Source organism: Hypomesus nipponensis, chromosome 8, assembly GCF_054491055.1.
Source record: "Hypomesus nipponensis isolate SF chromosome 8, ASM5449105v1, whole genome shotgun sequence".
NCBI classification, from domain to species: domain Eukaryota; kingdom Metazoa; phylum Chordata; class Actinopteri; order Osmeriformes; family Osmeridae; genus Hypomesus; species Hypomesus nipponensis.
In genome coordinates this window covers 10245001-10261391 of record NC_140368.1, presented here as the reverse complement: position 1 = coordinate 10261391, position 16391 = coordinate 10245001, and the positions used below count along the sequence as shown (strand labels likewise).

Here is a 16391-nt window from a genome sequence, read left to right as displayed (position 1 = left end):
AACCCTCCCTCTTACATGACGCTAATTACATTTAGTACACGCTGTTGTCATTCATCTGCCGATCAAACACTTCAGCAGTAGGCTAGCCTGCTCGACTGGGTCCCTAGCAACAGGAACAACGGCGCTCCCATCGTGAAAGGAGGGCATTCAAATACGTTTCACCACTGGTGTGTCCTGTATTGTTTGCTGATGTGGAAACTGCCAATTAGCATGGCTTTTATAGTGTTGAGCCGTGGCGTGGCTACATTGCAGAGGGAAAATGTTGTCCCTTGGAAGTGGATTTCTATGTCAAAATACTCCAAAAATGTAACATCTCTAGTATAACATGCAAGTTCTTTTGTAATCTGATGTATCTGGAAGCCCTGGAGAAGACTTCTCAGGTGAACTTACGTTTGAGGCCAGAGGAGGAGGAGGAGGAGGAGGAAGTGGGTGGTCTGGAAGAGGAGGAAGAGGAGGAGGAGGTCTTGACGGGAAAGGAGGTCTTGACACGGCGCGTGGAGGGCGCCAGGATACGGGAGCGTTTGAGGGGGATCACAGCTCTAGGAGGGGGGGCTATTCGCCCGTGGTAGTCAAACAGCCTGGAAGGACAGGGTGACTAATGAGAATGAACCTACTCACACACTGCATCATCCAACCATCGACAGACGACATCAAAACTAAAAACTACGGACTGTAATCAGTCACACTTTCGTTCTCCTCAACAGCAACAAAAGAATTCTAACAACTATTCTCACATGCAACCAAAGGTCAGATCTGACTTGCTGATACTGTACAATAGCAGCTGCCGCCCCGCCCCTTCAGCTTTATGACAGAATCACTACCGTGAACGTAACTGTAGATTGGCAAATGCTTCAAGAAGGCGAACACAGGGAGTCGAGCGAGCAGTAAAATGTCAAACAGGGGATTTTGCCTTGACTTCTTTGTTCTCAGCCAAAGTAGACTTCTATCACGGCTCACAGTCGACTTGACATTTCGTAAATGTCTCCAGAGATAAAGGCTCTGATCACCACCAAATAAAAGACCAGACAAAACAGCAGTGTCATAAACATTAACAGTGTGATCTGCTCTGAGAGTTCACTCATTTGAGATGGGTCTCAATGCGATGGATCTCAACCTTTTCTTTTCTCACTCCTCGTTTGACTGTCTCAAGGAAGGTTTGAGGGCTCCCTATTGAAACAGGAGTGCTTTCAAAATGTCAAACATCCAATACTTTCAGTCACTCTTCATGAGATGAGAAACAAATGATATCAATCGTACCGGCTGTAGAAATCATCTCTGTAGTAGTCATAGTCAAATTCATAGCCGCTGTGAAAAATGTGTCAAGAAAAAGCAGGGAAGAGGGGAAAAAGAGGTGAAGAGAGAGGAGAGAAAGAAAGGGAGAAAGTGTCAGGATGTGTCCATCCAAGTGTGTCCAAACAGAAACCATTTTAATTAACTGGAAAGTTTCAGGTGCTTATGTCAAGGTCAATGTGTATTTAGAACACAATCCTAAGCCAAGGGTTGAAAAGGCTTTGAACGGTTTCAACAGTATCCCAATGTCAATGAAGATATTGCAAAATATTCCAAATGTGACATTGGTCAAAAGAAACAAAAGTTAACACTGACAAACTATTTGACAGAAACAAACAAAAATAATTGAGCTTTCAAAACCCACTGTAAATGTAATTAAAAGGTTACTTTCCATTTAGAACAGTGCAGTGCCGCGATAGGTTATCTTGTTAGGGTTTATTTTGACAGCATATTACTATTTTGAGCTGTGATATTAAAATGCATGACATTGTGAAACCAAAAACACCAGAAAGTGAAAAAGAAAGCTTGAGAGAGAACAAGACGCAGATGGAGAGAGTGAGACGGAAAAAACAGACAGGATGAAAGGTGAGACAGAATGAGACGAATGAATATACAACCAGGCCAACCTGTAGACAGCCGAGAGTGGTCGCTTGGACCCGGCCTTGGGCCTGTAGGGTTTGGGCTCTCCTGCCATGTTAATGTCTGAAAACAACAAACAGGACAGGCATCATTAATCACTCTTTGTCCCTTGTACAGCTTCTTGTATATCCTGGAACCATCAAACATCAGGGGACAATGGTTCAGACATAGATTAAGCAAAACACTGGCCTATATCACTGCCTAGTTGGAGAGCGTTTATTGGGAAAGGCAATTTTTCACTGCCTAGTTGGAGAGCGTTTATTGGGAAAGGCAATTTTTGGTAAGAAAAATGTTTTTTTAAAGCAGCACGTCAGGGCTTCTTCTGTCTCGAAAGGGCCATGCCAACATCAAATCCAATTTAACACTCTGCTGTGTAAGTGAATGAAGGAGCATCTTCTATTTGAAGAACACTTGCAGAAGGTGGGGTCCCTGAGTCATTGGCTAATTTGATCTGTAGAGACTGCATGTTGTGCAACCTCCTGCATAAGAGTACACAACTTTGTACAAGAGCAAAATACATTCCATTCAAATCCAAACATTGCGTGCACTGTTACACTAATTATTCACCACCTTTCAGTATATCTGAATAACATGAAATAAATCGTCACAAACATATGTGGCTGTACAGTGGAACACAAACAGGTAAGCTTTGTGAAGAGGACACAGTCTTGATGAAAGTTGATTATTCCTGGGTCTTTTGTAAGTAAATTCATCAGAATTGAGTCCCTCAAAGACCCCAACATTACAAGACAAGAGCCATGGGAGGCATTTTTGATACAGTCATACACACCCACACTTGGGTATGAAATCTTGGGAGACCACAAGAGCATCAGGGGCGGAGGACATTTGATCACGGACTATGAAGGTTATTCAAATTCCCAACTCTTCACTTGGCAAGGTTATTGAACGTTTCGCTTCCACTCTCCATCCCCTTCCAGTCTGTTTCCACGTGGAGGAGATCTCAGAAAAGACACCACTTCCATTTTGCAAGAACAATATATAAACGACAAACAAAAGATTTTAAAAGATCTTGGACTGTACAGTATTGAGTGTAGTAGCACAATCTCATTCAGGTCTTAACAGGCAAATCTGAATAATCCATGCCAGCTCTGGCTATCATCACCAGGGAAGAAGCAGAGAGAGAGAAGAGAAAGAGGCAGAGAGAGAAGAGAAAGAGAGAAAGGCAGAGAGAAGAGAGGGAGGGTGAGGACAGAGTCGGGGGTAGAAGAACAGGGTGAGGAGAAAGAGGGGTGTAGAAGGGAGTGAAAGACCAGGCAGTAACTGGATGCAAATTCTGTGCCTCCTTCCCTTTACTGAAGCAGTAAGAAACATGATCCAGCCCAGGGCTGTGTGAACATCACCCAGTCAGTGTGTTTTAGTGATGACTGCGTGTGTGTGTGTGTGTGTGTGTGTGTGTTTGCACGTGTTAAGCAGAGCATGTGGCAACGATTAGTGTAATACCAGGCTTGCAACAAGGCATGTTAGGCTTGGGACTCATAGATGCAAAAACATATGTAACCACATCTTCTTCATGTACACAAACGATGATCCATAACCACACATTCATCTTACTCTGGTAATCAAACAGGTTGAAACATAATTAACCACTCAAATCGATAAAACAACCAACCAGCCAGAGACTGCAGTTTCACCCTCCTAAGTTTAGACATTCAGCACCACATCCAGCACCAACTTCTGTACGCTGAGTGGTTTCAGCCAGCCAGCTGACAAACTGTCCTTGGGCACTGGCTCCACTTGGCTGTCGCATCCCTGCGTGAGGGGAGCTTTAGCCCCGTTTGACTGGGCTGTCAGGATAAGGCCTGAGTCAGGAGTTAAGTCCTCTGGAGCAGTGAGAGCCGTTCATACAACAACACATCACAGCATGTCGAGTGCTAACAAGACTCGGGAACTGGCCTCCTCCCAGGTCTTATTATGTGTGTCTATCTAAACAGGGACGGTGTGTTCTGTGGTTTCGTGCTATGCGAGGTAGGGGAAAACCCTCCCTGTGAATCACATTCCCGGGGTCGAGCACTCGGCTTGTTTTACTTATTCATGGTTCATTAAATTATTCATCTGTTTGCTATTCATCTGTCTGTTTGCTCAATCTGCCACCTGTACACACAGCAAGATCCCAGAGTTGCTGAAGTCCATGGTGATGAAGGCAGGAGGAAGGAGAGAATAGGAGAGCAGAGCTGTCCATGGTGCTAATGAAGCAGTGATTCAAATACAAATGGGGCCCAAATCCAAGCTTGTGAAATATATATGGCCTCGAGACTATATGAAACCACAATGTGCATTCTTGAGTTAAGCCCCTACTGTATATGTAAAGTTAAGCCTTTGCCAAAGAGGGAGGTAGCTGTCCGTGGAACTGAAACCCAGGAAGGGAAACAGGGGGAGACTGACTTCTGGCTGCAGGATAAAATGAACGCTTTCTTTTCTTTCATGCGTGGAATCTTACGCCATAAATATCTACATTCCAATTGCTCGGTACTCGCTTGCTGACCTAAAAAACAAACAAATGAAACAGGCTAGTTAGGGTCTTTGGGTTAACATGGGTGGATAAATAAGTCAAAAGGTGTGTTCCCCGAGAATAAACAAAATAAAACTGATAGGAGCATGCCGTAGTGAAATAGAAGCCTGAAGTATGAGCTGTTACTGCAGTCTATCCCCGACAAGCCAACATGCACCAGTGACCCCCTGGGATATCCCAGGCTTCCTTGGATATCGGACTCATTTGTTCCCTTCCTCATCTATCTCCCTCGGGCTCTCTGACAGAGCGAGTGTGTGAATGACTCTTTTTCTCTCTGTGACTCCCTCCCCCCCCCCGCCACCATCCTTTATTGTCACATTTCTTGCTCGCTGCAGCCCTCCCCAAACACTCTCTTCAACTCTCTTTCTCTGCCTCGCTCTCCATCTGTCCTCCTCTCGGTCTCCTTTTCTCTTTCTTTACGCCTCTCTTTCTCAAAAGGAGAAAAGACATCTCATTATAAGATATTTCAATTCTGAGAGTCACCTGCAGGTTCTTTCTATCTGACACCTGGGGTGTGACGAAGGCCTTGCATGTCTCTCTCTCTCCCCTTGCTTTCATCAACCCCGGAAGTGGGCTAGGAATATTACACCATCAATGGGAGGAGAGGCCTTGAATAAACATGGTAAAAACATCATAATAACATTTTGGAATATGCACAGATTTTAACATTCACCTCAGCACAACTATAAACAGAAAGGGAGATAAATCGTGAAAGAAATAACGAGAAAGAAGGAGGGAGAGAGTAAGATTATTAGCATTGCTGGCAGACTCATGCTGCTAGATGGGTTTTGGTCACATCACACTCTGTGCCTTTTACACACAAACACACACACACACACACACACACCACAGTTATATATCCAGACAGGGCAATTCCATAGTTCTAGAAGAGGCTGATTGTTACAAACACACACACACACACACACACACAAGATGGAGAAGTTCTGCTCATCTAGCCTGGGGCTTCAGAGAAGGAGCTGGCTGGCATAGCCTGCAGGGATCAACACAAGATCAGATGGGTAGGGGAGTCTGAGACAAACTTAGCATTAGTGTGGGAGACACACAGTCTCTCCAGACAGGGAGGGCACTGAGGATAAAAGATATTGGACAAAGAGAGGGCTTGTCAGCCAGGCAGAAGAGTGAGGGAGGGAGAGATGGAGAGGACTGGGTACACATTACAATTGGATTTGTGAGTACCTATATTAGCTGGTTTGTGACAGTAGCTGTGTCCAAATAGTGCAGATCTTATCTCAAAGTACAAAACAACCACTTCAAAAATGTGGACCGACACTGAAATGGACTACATGCAAAATCAAGCCTTGTCGCATTTCAGTCCAGACAGTTTACCCAGAAACTCCGGCACATCCTCTGCCACAATCTGCTTCTAAGCCCAATAAGCTCACTGATTAAACCAGACGCCTGTAGATGACAAACTAGCGTTATCAGAAAAGGTATAAGTGTTGATGTTGCCACTCCAACAATGTTCGCGGGCCCAGGGAGGCTGGTTGAAACGACGGCATGACCAATCCCTTTGGCTATGCCGGCAATCGTCCGGATTGACATCAATGTTCCTCCTCTGACTTAAAACTGCATATTTGTACCATTTTTCATGCACATTTAAAGTGTATTTTTCACCTTGTATCCTCCCTGGCTATGTGGCACGATAAACATTAAAAAGAGACAAACAAGGAGGGGGGGGGGAGGAGGGGTGTGCAGAAAGGCAGAGAGAGACAAGAAAAGCAAGAGAAGAAACCGCCAAACGTTCCCTCGTCTTCATTTATTGAACTAAACAACTAATTATGCAAAGCGGCTGGCGGCAAGAACGAGGCAGGGACCAAACTACCCGAGAGAGAGAAGCTGTAACTCGGGCCTGGTGGACATGAGGAGTTGATCAGACCACCCAATGGCCTGCTCCCATATCATCAGCGTGTCTGTCTTTGATGCACGCCCCTTAGACCTCCTAAGATGTGACAGTGTGGGAGTGTACAAGCAGGGAATCTGGGATTCAGAAACTGTTGCATCTCATTCCAGACAAAATGACGACGCCAGAAGAGATGGTAAACATGGACCTGAGGGAGCAACACTGTCCAGATCAAAGAGCGTTTGATCCTTATTGTTCATAACTTTGTTATTCGTTTCTCACCATCAATGTTAACCATATGGGGCCTTTTATTTCCTCTTCAGATGACAGCTTCTCATAAGCCACTACTGGAATTAACATTCCACTGGTGTCTCAAACATTTAATCAAGCCTCAGAGCCAGGGACACGGAGAGAGCCATCTCAGATAAGCTCAACTGACAGATGAACTGCATCTCTCTGTCCCACACAGAGCCATCATATGACCACTGTCACTCCTGTGAATACGAGAACTAACACCAGTTATATCCCTCAAAAAAAAAAAAAAAAAAAAAAAATGTATTTTGGACGTCATCCAGAAATATTTGCTGGCTCTCTTTCTTAGTAACATAACTCTCCCACATTGTCATGCCACCCATCATGCCAAACGGTTTACCCCATCCTCTCTGACTTCCATTCCTGCTTGTTAAAAAGGTTCAATGCCTTTCCAATGCCTCCCCCCCCCAAAAAAAAAATAAATAAATAATAATAAAAAAAATAAAATAAAGGAAAAAGAAAAGAAACGTGAGCGGTTGTGAACAAGTCTACAGAGAGCTCCATAAAAGGGAGGGACCATGGCTGCAGCCTTGGTTTCAGGAGTGGTTTCATCACTCAGTAAAAGGACTGCTATAGGAGGCCTTACCACCATCTGCATATCAAAGGAGAATTACCTTTAGACCTCCAACTATCAAAGAGACAGAGGCGATTCATTAAAACACCAGTTAGTGGTTCTCTCAATGTGACCACCTGTGTCTCCAAACCCCATTACAGGTATCAACAAAACAGTACTTTTCTGAACAACTCGTTCTGCATGGCACAATGCATTCTGGAAAGTGGGTGACTTATCCACATCTAAAGCATGAGCAGGTTGCTACCAAACACATGCTAACCATTGTGTGGCCAATCATTTTGCGTATATCCAAAGCCAGCCTGAGGCCCTTTTCACCACAGTGTGCATTCGCTGTTGAAGTGAGAACCCAAATACGAAACTCGGCCAGGGTTGAAATATTCTTTGCATAAGCAATTTGTCCAGTCAGTGATATAAAACGAACCGTGTCTCACCCTTTCCATTAAAGTACAGAGGCTGCGCTATGAAGGAGTGAGTTTCATCACCCTGCCCCACTTAAAGCAGGCTGGGCTATTGAATAAAAATAAACCCGCTCAAAACCTTGTGGCTGGGAGAGATCCAAAGAAACAGACAAGAAGGGGGAAGGCATCTTGATGAGATACCATCTGGATACAACGTGCAAAGCCTAACGAAAGGCCTCCCTTGTGTAAACAATGTCCGGAAACGGAGAAACGAGGCCATGGTGCTGGACGAGTGAATACTGTCCCACTGACGATGGAGTTAATTAGCTTAAAAGCTTGAGATAATTTGATTGTGGGCAATAAGGCGTGTAAGCGCGTGTGTGTGGGGGGGAGACGACAACAACAACAAATACATCAACATTTACAACACGAGTTCCCTTTGATACTCCTCGGTTAGAAATAATCATGACAAGCCGTGATAATCAGGTTACTCAGTGCGTTCATCTCCCGCAACCCGCTGCTGAGTGGAGTCTAAAAATAGGCCGTCTTTGGTGCGAAATCTGTGACAGGAATCTCTTTGAACATCCCTTGCATCATCGCTTTAGAATCCTCTGTGCAAAATGCATATTTAATTTTGATGTGGAAATAAGGCAAGTCTATCCTAAAATGGAGACACGGCTTCCTTGTATTTCCGGCATGGAGACAAAGTGATGTCAGTGTACTTGTCCGCTAAAATGTGTGAGACAGCGTGAGAGAAACACTTTATTTCAGCGTCTATCAATTCATGAGATATGCAACAATTGATAACTAGATGCTGTGAAACGTCTATCTAAGTCCGGTGTAGATGTCAGTCAACTTCTCACATTACGCCTGATACAGGAAAATGTCATTCACACAAGTCTTCGCTACACCGGAGGGACTCAAACAGAGGTAAAAATTCAGACCTCATTAGAGAAGCTGAACATTTCCACCACAATCTGTCAGTCATTGTGTGGGTTGTGTGAGCGAGAATGAGACCGCACGCGCTCATACCTCGCCATCCTCTGCATGCGCGGGTGAGTGACAGCATAGGCCGACTGATTGGTGTTCATCCTGGCGACTGTCCACCCACACACCACTCCTGATAAGCGAGGCTGGGATGTGGAGAGGAGCCGAGACATGGGAAGACTCATTTACCCTGTCACCTCCCCTCATTAGACACCCCAGCTCGTCACCTCCCCTCATTAGACACCCCAGCTCGTCACCTGCTTGGTGGTCAATACTGGCTCCTATCGGGAGAGACCGGGAGTGCTGAACTTTGCAGAAAACATGCTTTGTTGGTCACTGGAATCTGGTTAAATCGCAGCCATACTGTGTTGATGGGGAAGGGTAGAGTGCTGCGCTAACAAGCTTCATTGGAAGCTGCTGTTAAGACATGTCATGCTACAGTATGGCTTAATGTGAGGCACAAAAGACACGTTGCTCATCATTCGTCAGCGCTTGTGGTCTCTTCCTCTTCCATCCGGGCTAGATGTCTACTTTTCATTGCCGGTGGGAAGCCTCAACAAATATGCTTGTTTACAGGATGCAAGATGGTGCGAGATGGTGAGGTACAGATGGCGACCTGTTCCGGTTGTGCGGCTGGATCGAAGAAGGACACGGGAGATCCACCAGTGGCGTCAGGAGAAGACCATCCATGTGGGCTCTCCATCTTGGAAGCATTGTCCAGGCATTTGCCCCACAGCAGGGGGGAGGAGAGACTGGAGCGCTGGGCCTGCCGCCAGGCTCCTCCCACATGAGGAAGACGAGGTGTTGAGAGGGTTCCGCTGGCTCAAGAGCTGGGGGCTAGTGGTCTCCATGGGGATAGCAGCCTGTCCTGTGGCCTATGAGGGATACCTTACTGAAGAACCTCGTCAAATGCCAAGCGTAGCCTTAGCTGGGGAACAGTCAGCGATGCAGACATCGAATATGGACTGACAACTGGACATTCAAATCAGCTAAAATACATGTGTCGGGATAGGGGAAAAACACACACACAAATTTGCCATTCAGCTTATACTTATTATAAGGAGGCATCTTACTATTGCCAGTTGCCCTCCTCATGTCTGTGCTGCGATCCCTCTTCCTCCCTGTCAGGATTAAACACACAGCAGTGATAGCATCTGGACAACAGGGGGATGGTACTGACACACATCTGCCATGCACTGCAGCCACTCCACCATGGCAATAACTGTCCACTGGACAACAGAGGATGCTTTGCAGACCATCTTGAAGGTGTTGATGCTTATGGCTGTTAACATTGCTAACAGTGTGCAGGAATCACAACCACAAAGGAAGGGGATGAAACATGAACTGAAAATTATTGGTCTCTCACAGATATGTGAGCACATGTGCACAAGAGCACGCACGCACGTGCGCACACACACACACACGGTATAAGTAGGAAATCCCAGGAGATCAGGGCACTGGAACATGTAAAAAAATAAATTAAAAAATCCTCTACTACTAAATCTTAAATATTTATGTTTTAAGGCTCAAACTCCCTGCTTCATATCCAACACACATGAAAGTGTTAATTAAATTACTAAGGAGGAGAGCAATACTGTGCACTTCGACTTTCTAGATCAAAGACATGTAATCACATTTCTTTGGATGGCACACAATACAGTATGTTTTCGAGTTTTAATAACAGTACTGTATGGGTAATGTAAAAGAAAAGTTAATTGCGTCACGAGAACACAACAGATGAAATAATTCTACATTTTTGTATAACTACCTTGTTCAATTGCAGATTGCAACTAAATAAAGTTAAGAAAAAAAATAACTCCAAATATGATTCTAACTTATTATAATCATTTTCGGGTTGGCAAAAATTAGCGTTCCAAATTTCACTTACGTTTCTAGACAGACCTCTGTGTTACAAAGAGTGTTCAGTTTTATTTTTTGACATAAGAACATCAGATGCAGCACTACTCTTACATCGTAGGTTACTAATTAAATAACTAAAACTGAAATGTAACAAAAGTAGGGCCTATCTTTCTACTCATTAAACACCATTAGGAGTTTCACGTATACCAAACACTGTAATATGGGTGTCTAAAGGCTGGAAGTCAAAATTAAACATATAAAACACTCCGACATTTGATCAGCATAGTTGGTAAAGTGTCAATGGGATCAATACATTGTATACAGTTCACAATTTAATAATTTGGTATGGGTGTGTAATGTAAATTCAGGTGCAAACATTATCAACAACTACCGCTCAGTCGGCTATGAAGTCTCGATCCGGCTTGTGTGCTGAGCTACTTACATCGTTGATTCCGACGTTTTCCCTTGTACATGGTCATTCTGTACGGGTCCAGTTTTGCGCGAGTAAAGATCCCTTTAAAAAAAAAGTCGATGCACGGGAATGTTCAACCTCCAGCAAGCAAGGTAAATGACTACGAAGTAAATCTCCTTTTCAAGGGAGAACTGAAACCACTTCTTTAGTTGGGAGCGTACCAAGAGCAGCATTCAGAGAGGGGTGGATGACACAGATTTATGGTGTAGAATTTGAAGACTATAGTCTTAAGATCTTAATTCAGAACGACAAGACTGCGTGAAAACATGAAGCATGCCCCACATCTTACAGCATGTTTGCTATTTTCCTATAGAAACAGAAGCAAACTTAAATTGAGTGTCTAACGGAGTACATGTCCTATGCCTGGAGGCCTGTATCATAGTAGACTGCCTTCCAGGGTCTACTAAGTCCCGTATTGATCTTCCTATGTACTATACTGTTCATCTACAGTATAGAACATTTGATGACAAAACCAACACTAGGTAGGCAATTCAATATATGTCAGATGGTATAAAATATGTTTGCTATTTTACTGAGAGGAGAAAATAGTACTACAATTGTAATCGTAATACAGATTCCCATTGTGAACTCAACACAATGGTGCTTATTGTGGTTTAGTCTAAGACACTGTTGATTTCAACAAATCTGGAGCTCAGATGGGAAGAGAGGGGGAAAAAGTTTGGAGTATGGGGATATTAGGCCACCATGGACCACTGGACCATTCACCAGTATACTACTGCAAGGGTAATAAGACTCGGACACTCAATACAAGGGGTAGTAAGGCTATGAGCTCCAAAACATGGCCAAAATAACATTTTCCATCATGTACCACTTTTGGGTACACTTGAAGATCTGCACACTTGCAAAAGCAAAGTGTGTTGCTAAGGAGACAAGGATGAAAAAGTAGGCGGTGTGTTGATATTGGGCAATTACTTCTGTTATTTTACATCACCTCTATGTGGGCAGAATAATAACTGTTTTGGGCAAAGATGAATTGCACAGTGGGAATGAATACAAAAACCAATTGCATTGTATGGTAATAGCCATCCAATCAATATTTCTGAAACTTCAGCTTGTAACAGTTTGAAAGATAGCATTGTTTATGTATTCCTTTAGTTGAAGGCACCTGAATTTAGTAGGAATGTCCACTTCTACTGGGTTACTAAAATCTAGGGACCAAGTAGCTATTGTATCTTACTGTAACAGAATATATTTGATCCAAAACGATTTACAGACAGAGGAAAATGTTTATTATCATCTTCCCAGGATAAGGGGTTAACTTGGAGACAAGTATTTCTGTTGTCCACCAAAGGATCATTATTTTCCTGCATCACCATCTAGTGTGCAGACAAGAATATTGCAAGCTACAAATTTGATAATGTAAATCCAGGCTCAAGGACTGGCATGTGTCAAAATCAAAAGCTTTGTATTTGATGCATCAAAAAATATTTTTCTTTACCGCAATAGCAAAAGGAATGAAATATAGGTTGGTGACTATTTATTTTATGAACATTCTGATTGACATACTGTGATGTTCCTTGTAGAACATGTACCATCGTAGCACCCTGTATACATTTCTTGCAAGAGTGTTTGTATTTTTTTATAAAATCAGCTATAAACATACTCATTAAACATACCATACAGTGTTTGCTAAGCTGATGAACACATGACACTTTATTTTGAAATGTGTACGCATCCTGCTCGCCCTCTGTTCGCTTTATGTGTCACTGGTATGATACTCGTTTTTAAATGTGTGTTACTTGTGTATGACTTGTTTTGATGCATTGCTGTAAAGTCGCAAATTCTCCAATCTCCATCTTTCTATATATTTAATCAGCTCCACAATTATTGATTGGTATTGTTAAATAATGTGAGATGTGCTACACATTGGTCTGCAAGTACGGGCGGATCTACCGGGGTGGCAACTGCCACCCTAAAAATAGCCTTTCCACCCCAGCTGCCACCCCAGTTGGCAACTTTGAAAACAAAGTTGTGGTTCATCGGACATTTACGAGAGCACATTTCTAATGGCCCACTGCAAGTGAATGCAGCACTAGAAGACTCCAACCACCCTGCCCACTCTGCCGGCCGAAGTTAAACACAAGGAAGGCGCAAACTGACCATAGAAGGCTTCAACTCAAGGAAGCAATTGTCGGCACGGACAGTAGACCACACCGGAGGAATGAAGTGTCAAGCAATTATCTATTAATGACTAAGAATAATTAGAAAAGTGCAGGGCTAATGGAGTTGCATCGTTAGTTTTCCTGTTGAATTGAGGTTAATAACGTTAACTCGTGAATGCTTTGGGAAAGCAACAACAAAGATGACCGTGGTAAAGTTAGTTCGAAGTTCGATATTCAACAGTTATTCGGATGCCCAGTTTTGTGTTATTTACCCGGTGTTCAGCACCGCTACGACCGGCCGCTTAGCCTATGCTTTCCTCTGCATAAACAACGACTCAGTGCCGGGGTCAGATGGCTGAGCGGTTAGGCAATCGGGCTATCAATCAGACGGTTGCCGTTTCAATTCCTGGCAGTGACAAATGACGTTGTGTCCCTGGGGAAGGCACTTCACTCTTCTTGCCTCGGGGGAATGTCCCTGTACTTACTGTAAATCGCTGAACGTCTGCTAAATGACTAAATGTAAATGTTTAGGGACCATCAACAAATAAAACATTTCAAAAGTCAATAGCTTTTCAACAACTTGAACTATGAGCATCAAAATAATGTTAAACTGTTGAAGACGTTTGTATTCATGCTGCACAGACTTTATTTTGTTAATTTTCATCTTAGGTTATTAAAATTTAATTTGTTATTCAAAATAAATCTTCAAACTTCAATAGCTTTTTGGTCATGGGATTTATAATCCTCAAATTCATTTCAGAGTATTCACTGACTATGCATACATGTTGCACAGCCTTTAGTTTTTTCATTTTTATCTCACACGCTTCTGCCACAGGGTGCCACCCCTCAAAATCTCCTGCCACCCTTTTGCCACCCCATTAATATTTTTGTAGATCCGCCCCTGTCTGTAGGGTAAAAAATGCCAGTGTCCAAAACAAGGTTTCTCCATCTTTAGCAGTCCGGCTTTCGGACAGCATATAGTACAGAACTTTATTTTCGGCTAAACATTTAGCTATGCCTCTCTCCACCTAGTGGCAATGGCTGGTTCTGTCATTGTGATTTAAGGGCCATCCCTTCTCTCTCTCTCTCTGGAGATTTTAGAGCCCTCTGTCTCTTTGTTTGTCTCGCTCTCTCTTTCTCTCTCTCTCTTTCTCTCTTGCTCTCTCTCTTTCTCTCTTGCTCTCTCTCTCTCCCTCCTCTCTCTCTCTCCATATCTCACTCTCTCTCTATCGTCTCTGCATGTGCCTCTCACTCTCTTTCCCTCTACATCTTTCCCTCTGACATCTTTTCTATCTATTTCATACTCTTTTTCTACGTCAGTCAGGGGCAACAGAGTGCAAAGAATCACGTTAGGAAATATTTAAATGTTGCTGATTGCTATGCAGGCAGGCATTAGCAGATTACTAATCTAACTCGGCTCAGAATCTATCACTCTCACAGTCAGTCAACCAGCCAGCAGATAATAAAAACCACACAGGCCAGCGGGGGTTAGCTGCCACATGACAGAACGTCTCCCAAGAAAAACAGCATACACACCACGCAACACATAGAAAAAAAATGAAGAAAAATCGTTTGTCGTTTTTACTAAATCTTTTATTTCCTTTTTGTACATTTCCTTTTTTTATGTTTAATACATGCCTTCACACTTCACATCCTCTATTCTTTCACAGCTTCTAATTGAGCCACAGAAGCATCAATCAGTAAGATAATGCAATTATTCTCCAACGCAATGGTTGAAAGTCAATTGTCAAAGTCATGACAGATAGTCTGGGAGCAACACAGCATGGATGATGGATAGCAAAGGATACACAGGAGCTTCATGAAGACTGGCAGCTTTGTACGTTCTCTCGAGGACTGAACTCACTAGGGTATGTTTCAGAGGAGAGAGAGTGGAAGGAGACCCTGTTGGAGCCGTTTCTGAGGCCCTCATTAACTGTGGGTAACAACTCAGGGTGCAGTGGAGGGCCACGTTGTCTTTCTGCTGAACGCTTGATGATGCCCTGGATGAGTCATGATGTTGTTTTCCACCTGTCTCCTTACCTGTCTGCTAACCCCTCTCTCTCTCTCTCTCTCTCTCTCTCTCTCTCTCTCTCTCTCTCTCTCTCTCGCTCTCTCTCTCTTTCTCTCTCTCTCTCGCTCTCTCTCTCTCTCTCTCTCTCTCTCTCTCACACACACACACACACACACACCACAAAACACTGACACTTTCTGAAAAGTCTAAGTCAAAAAGTTGATAGCTAACAGGCACAGTGAAAATACCAGTGCACATTATGTGTATCAAATCCTGTTAGAAATACAGCCACTGCTTTAATCCTCAGCAATACCTGTAAGTGGATTAAGTATCAGACGTTCTACCTTCTCAGGATATGATCCTCTTAAAGAGAAAATTGTGGCAAAAAAACATTTAACATTTCCATTTCAATTAACTTCAGGGCTGTGTAAGAAGATTGTACAGTATATAATTGATGTATTCAAGTATTAACAACCTAAACCTAAAGGTGTGGCCTAACATCGAAGACTTTCAAACATCATAAAGATGCAATAGGTCAAAACATGCATACTCCGTGGCCATTATAACGATTTTTTTCATCCTTCCACTGTAGCACTGACCAAGGCCTGCCACCGTGTGGCGCTCTGTGACCACAAAGGACTGAGCGATAACCTGAACCCAGTCTTGGTCGCGTCATGCCTGTTCATAAGGCTTCCTTAAACAAACTCAAGACCTGACTGACAACGTATTTACCATAATTTCGAACATAATTGATATTTGATTAATTTCCTCTCCCGTTATAACTAGGCCTGATCATCTGAGCTCGGACCCAAATCTCATTTGACACCAACGCTCCCCTCCTCTCAAATTAAAGTCATCTCATCTCCTCCAGGAAGATGAGGTCCATAAATACAGACACGACCCATTAATAATGCTGTCACACAGGTAGGCCTGGGAGAGACGGCACACTCTGCTGAACACACACGCACACATTCATGTGGACTTAAATAACCTATCTTTTTTACATTCCATTTTTTATACGTGTCTCTGCATCCACCCGGTGGACTTGCGTGGAAGCAGTGGCCCACTTCAGAAGACAACCTCGTTCTCTGAGGAATAGTGGAGCTCTGTTTGTTTTCCTTGCCCTGTTTAGCCTGCTAGACCAAAACAGTTTTGGGAAAGAAAAAAAACAGATCTTGGTAAAAACATATTGTTGTGACAGTGGTGCTTGTCAAGGCCCTTCTCAACCACACACACACGCACACACACATGTGCGCACACACACACACACACACACACAAAAAGCAATCAGAGGGTTTACACCAAGGTCAGAATTCTGAATCTGTCATGCATGA

At 43.4% G+C, this 16391-nt stretch overlaps 1 protein-coding gene across 1 annotated transcript in view; it reads right to left on the bottom strand.

The window, feature by feature from the left end:
• Positions 1-16391, bottom strand: part of ralylb (RALY RNA binding protein like b) — a 31240-nt gene that overhangs the window by 7487 nt on the left and 7362 nt on the right. Inside the window, exons 2-4 of the mRNA XM_084703020.1 lie at positions 1917-1992; positions 1258-1305; positions 391-578 (exon numbers count right to left, since the gene is read on the bottom strand). Of these exons, the coding sequence (XP_084559146.1) occupies positions 391-578; positions 1258-1305; positions 1917-1992 (312 nt within the window). The remainder of the gene's footprint in view (positions 1-390; positions 579-1257; positions 1306-1916; positions 1993-16391) is intronic.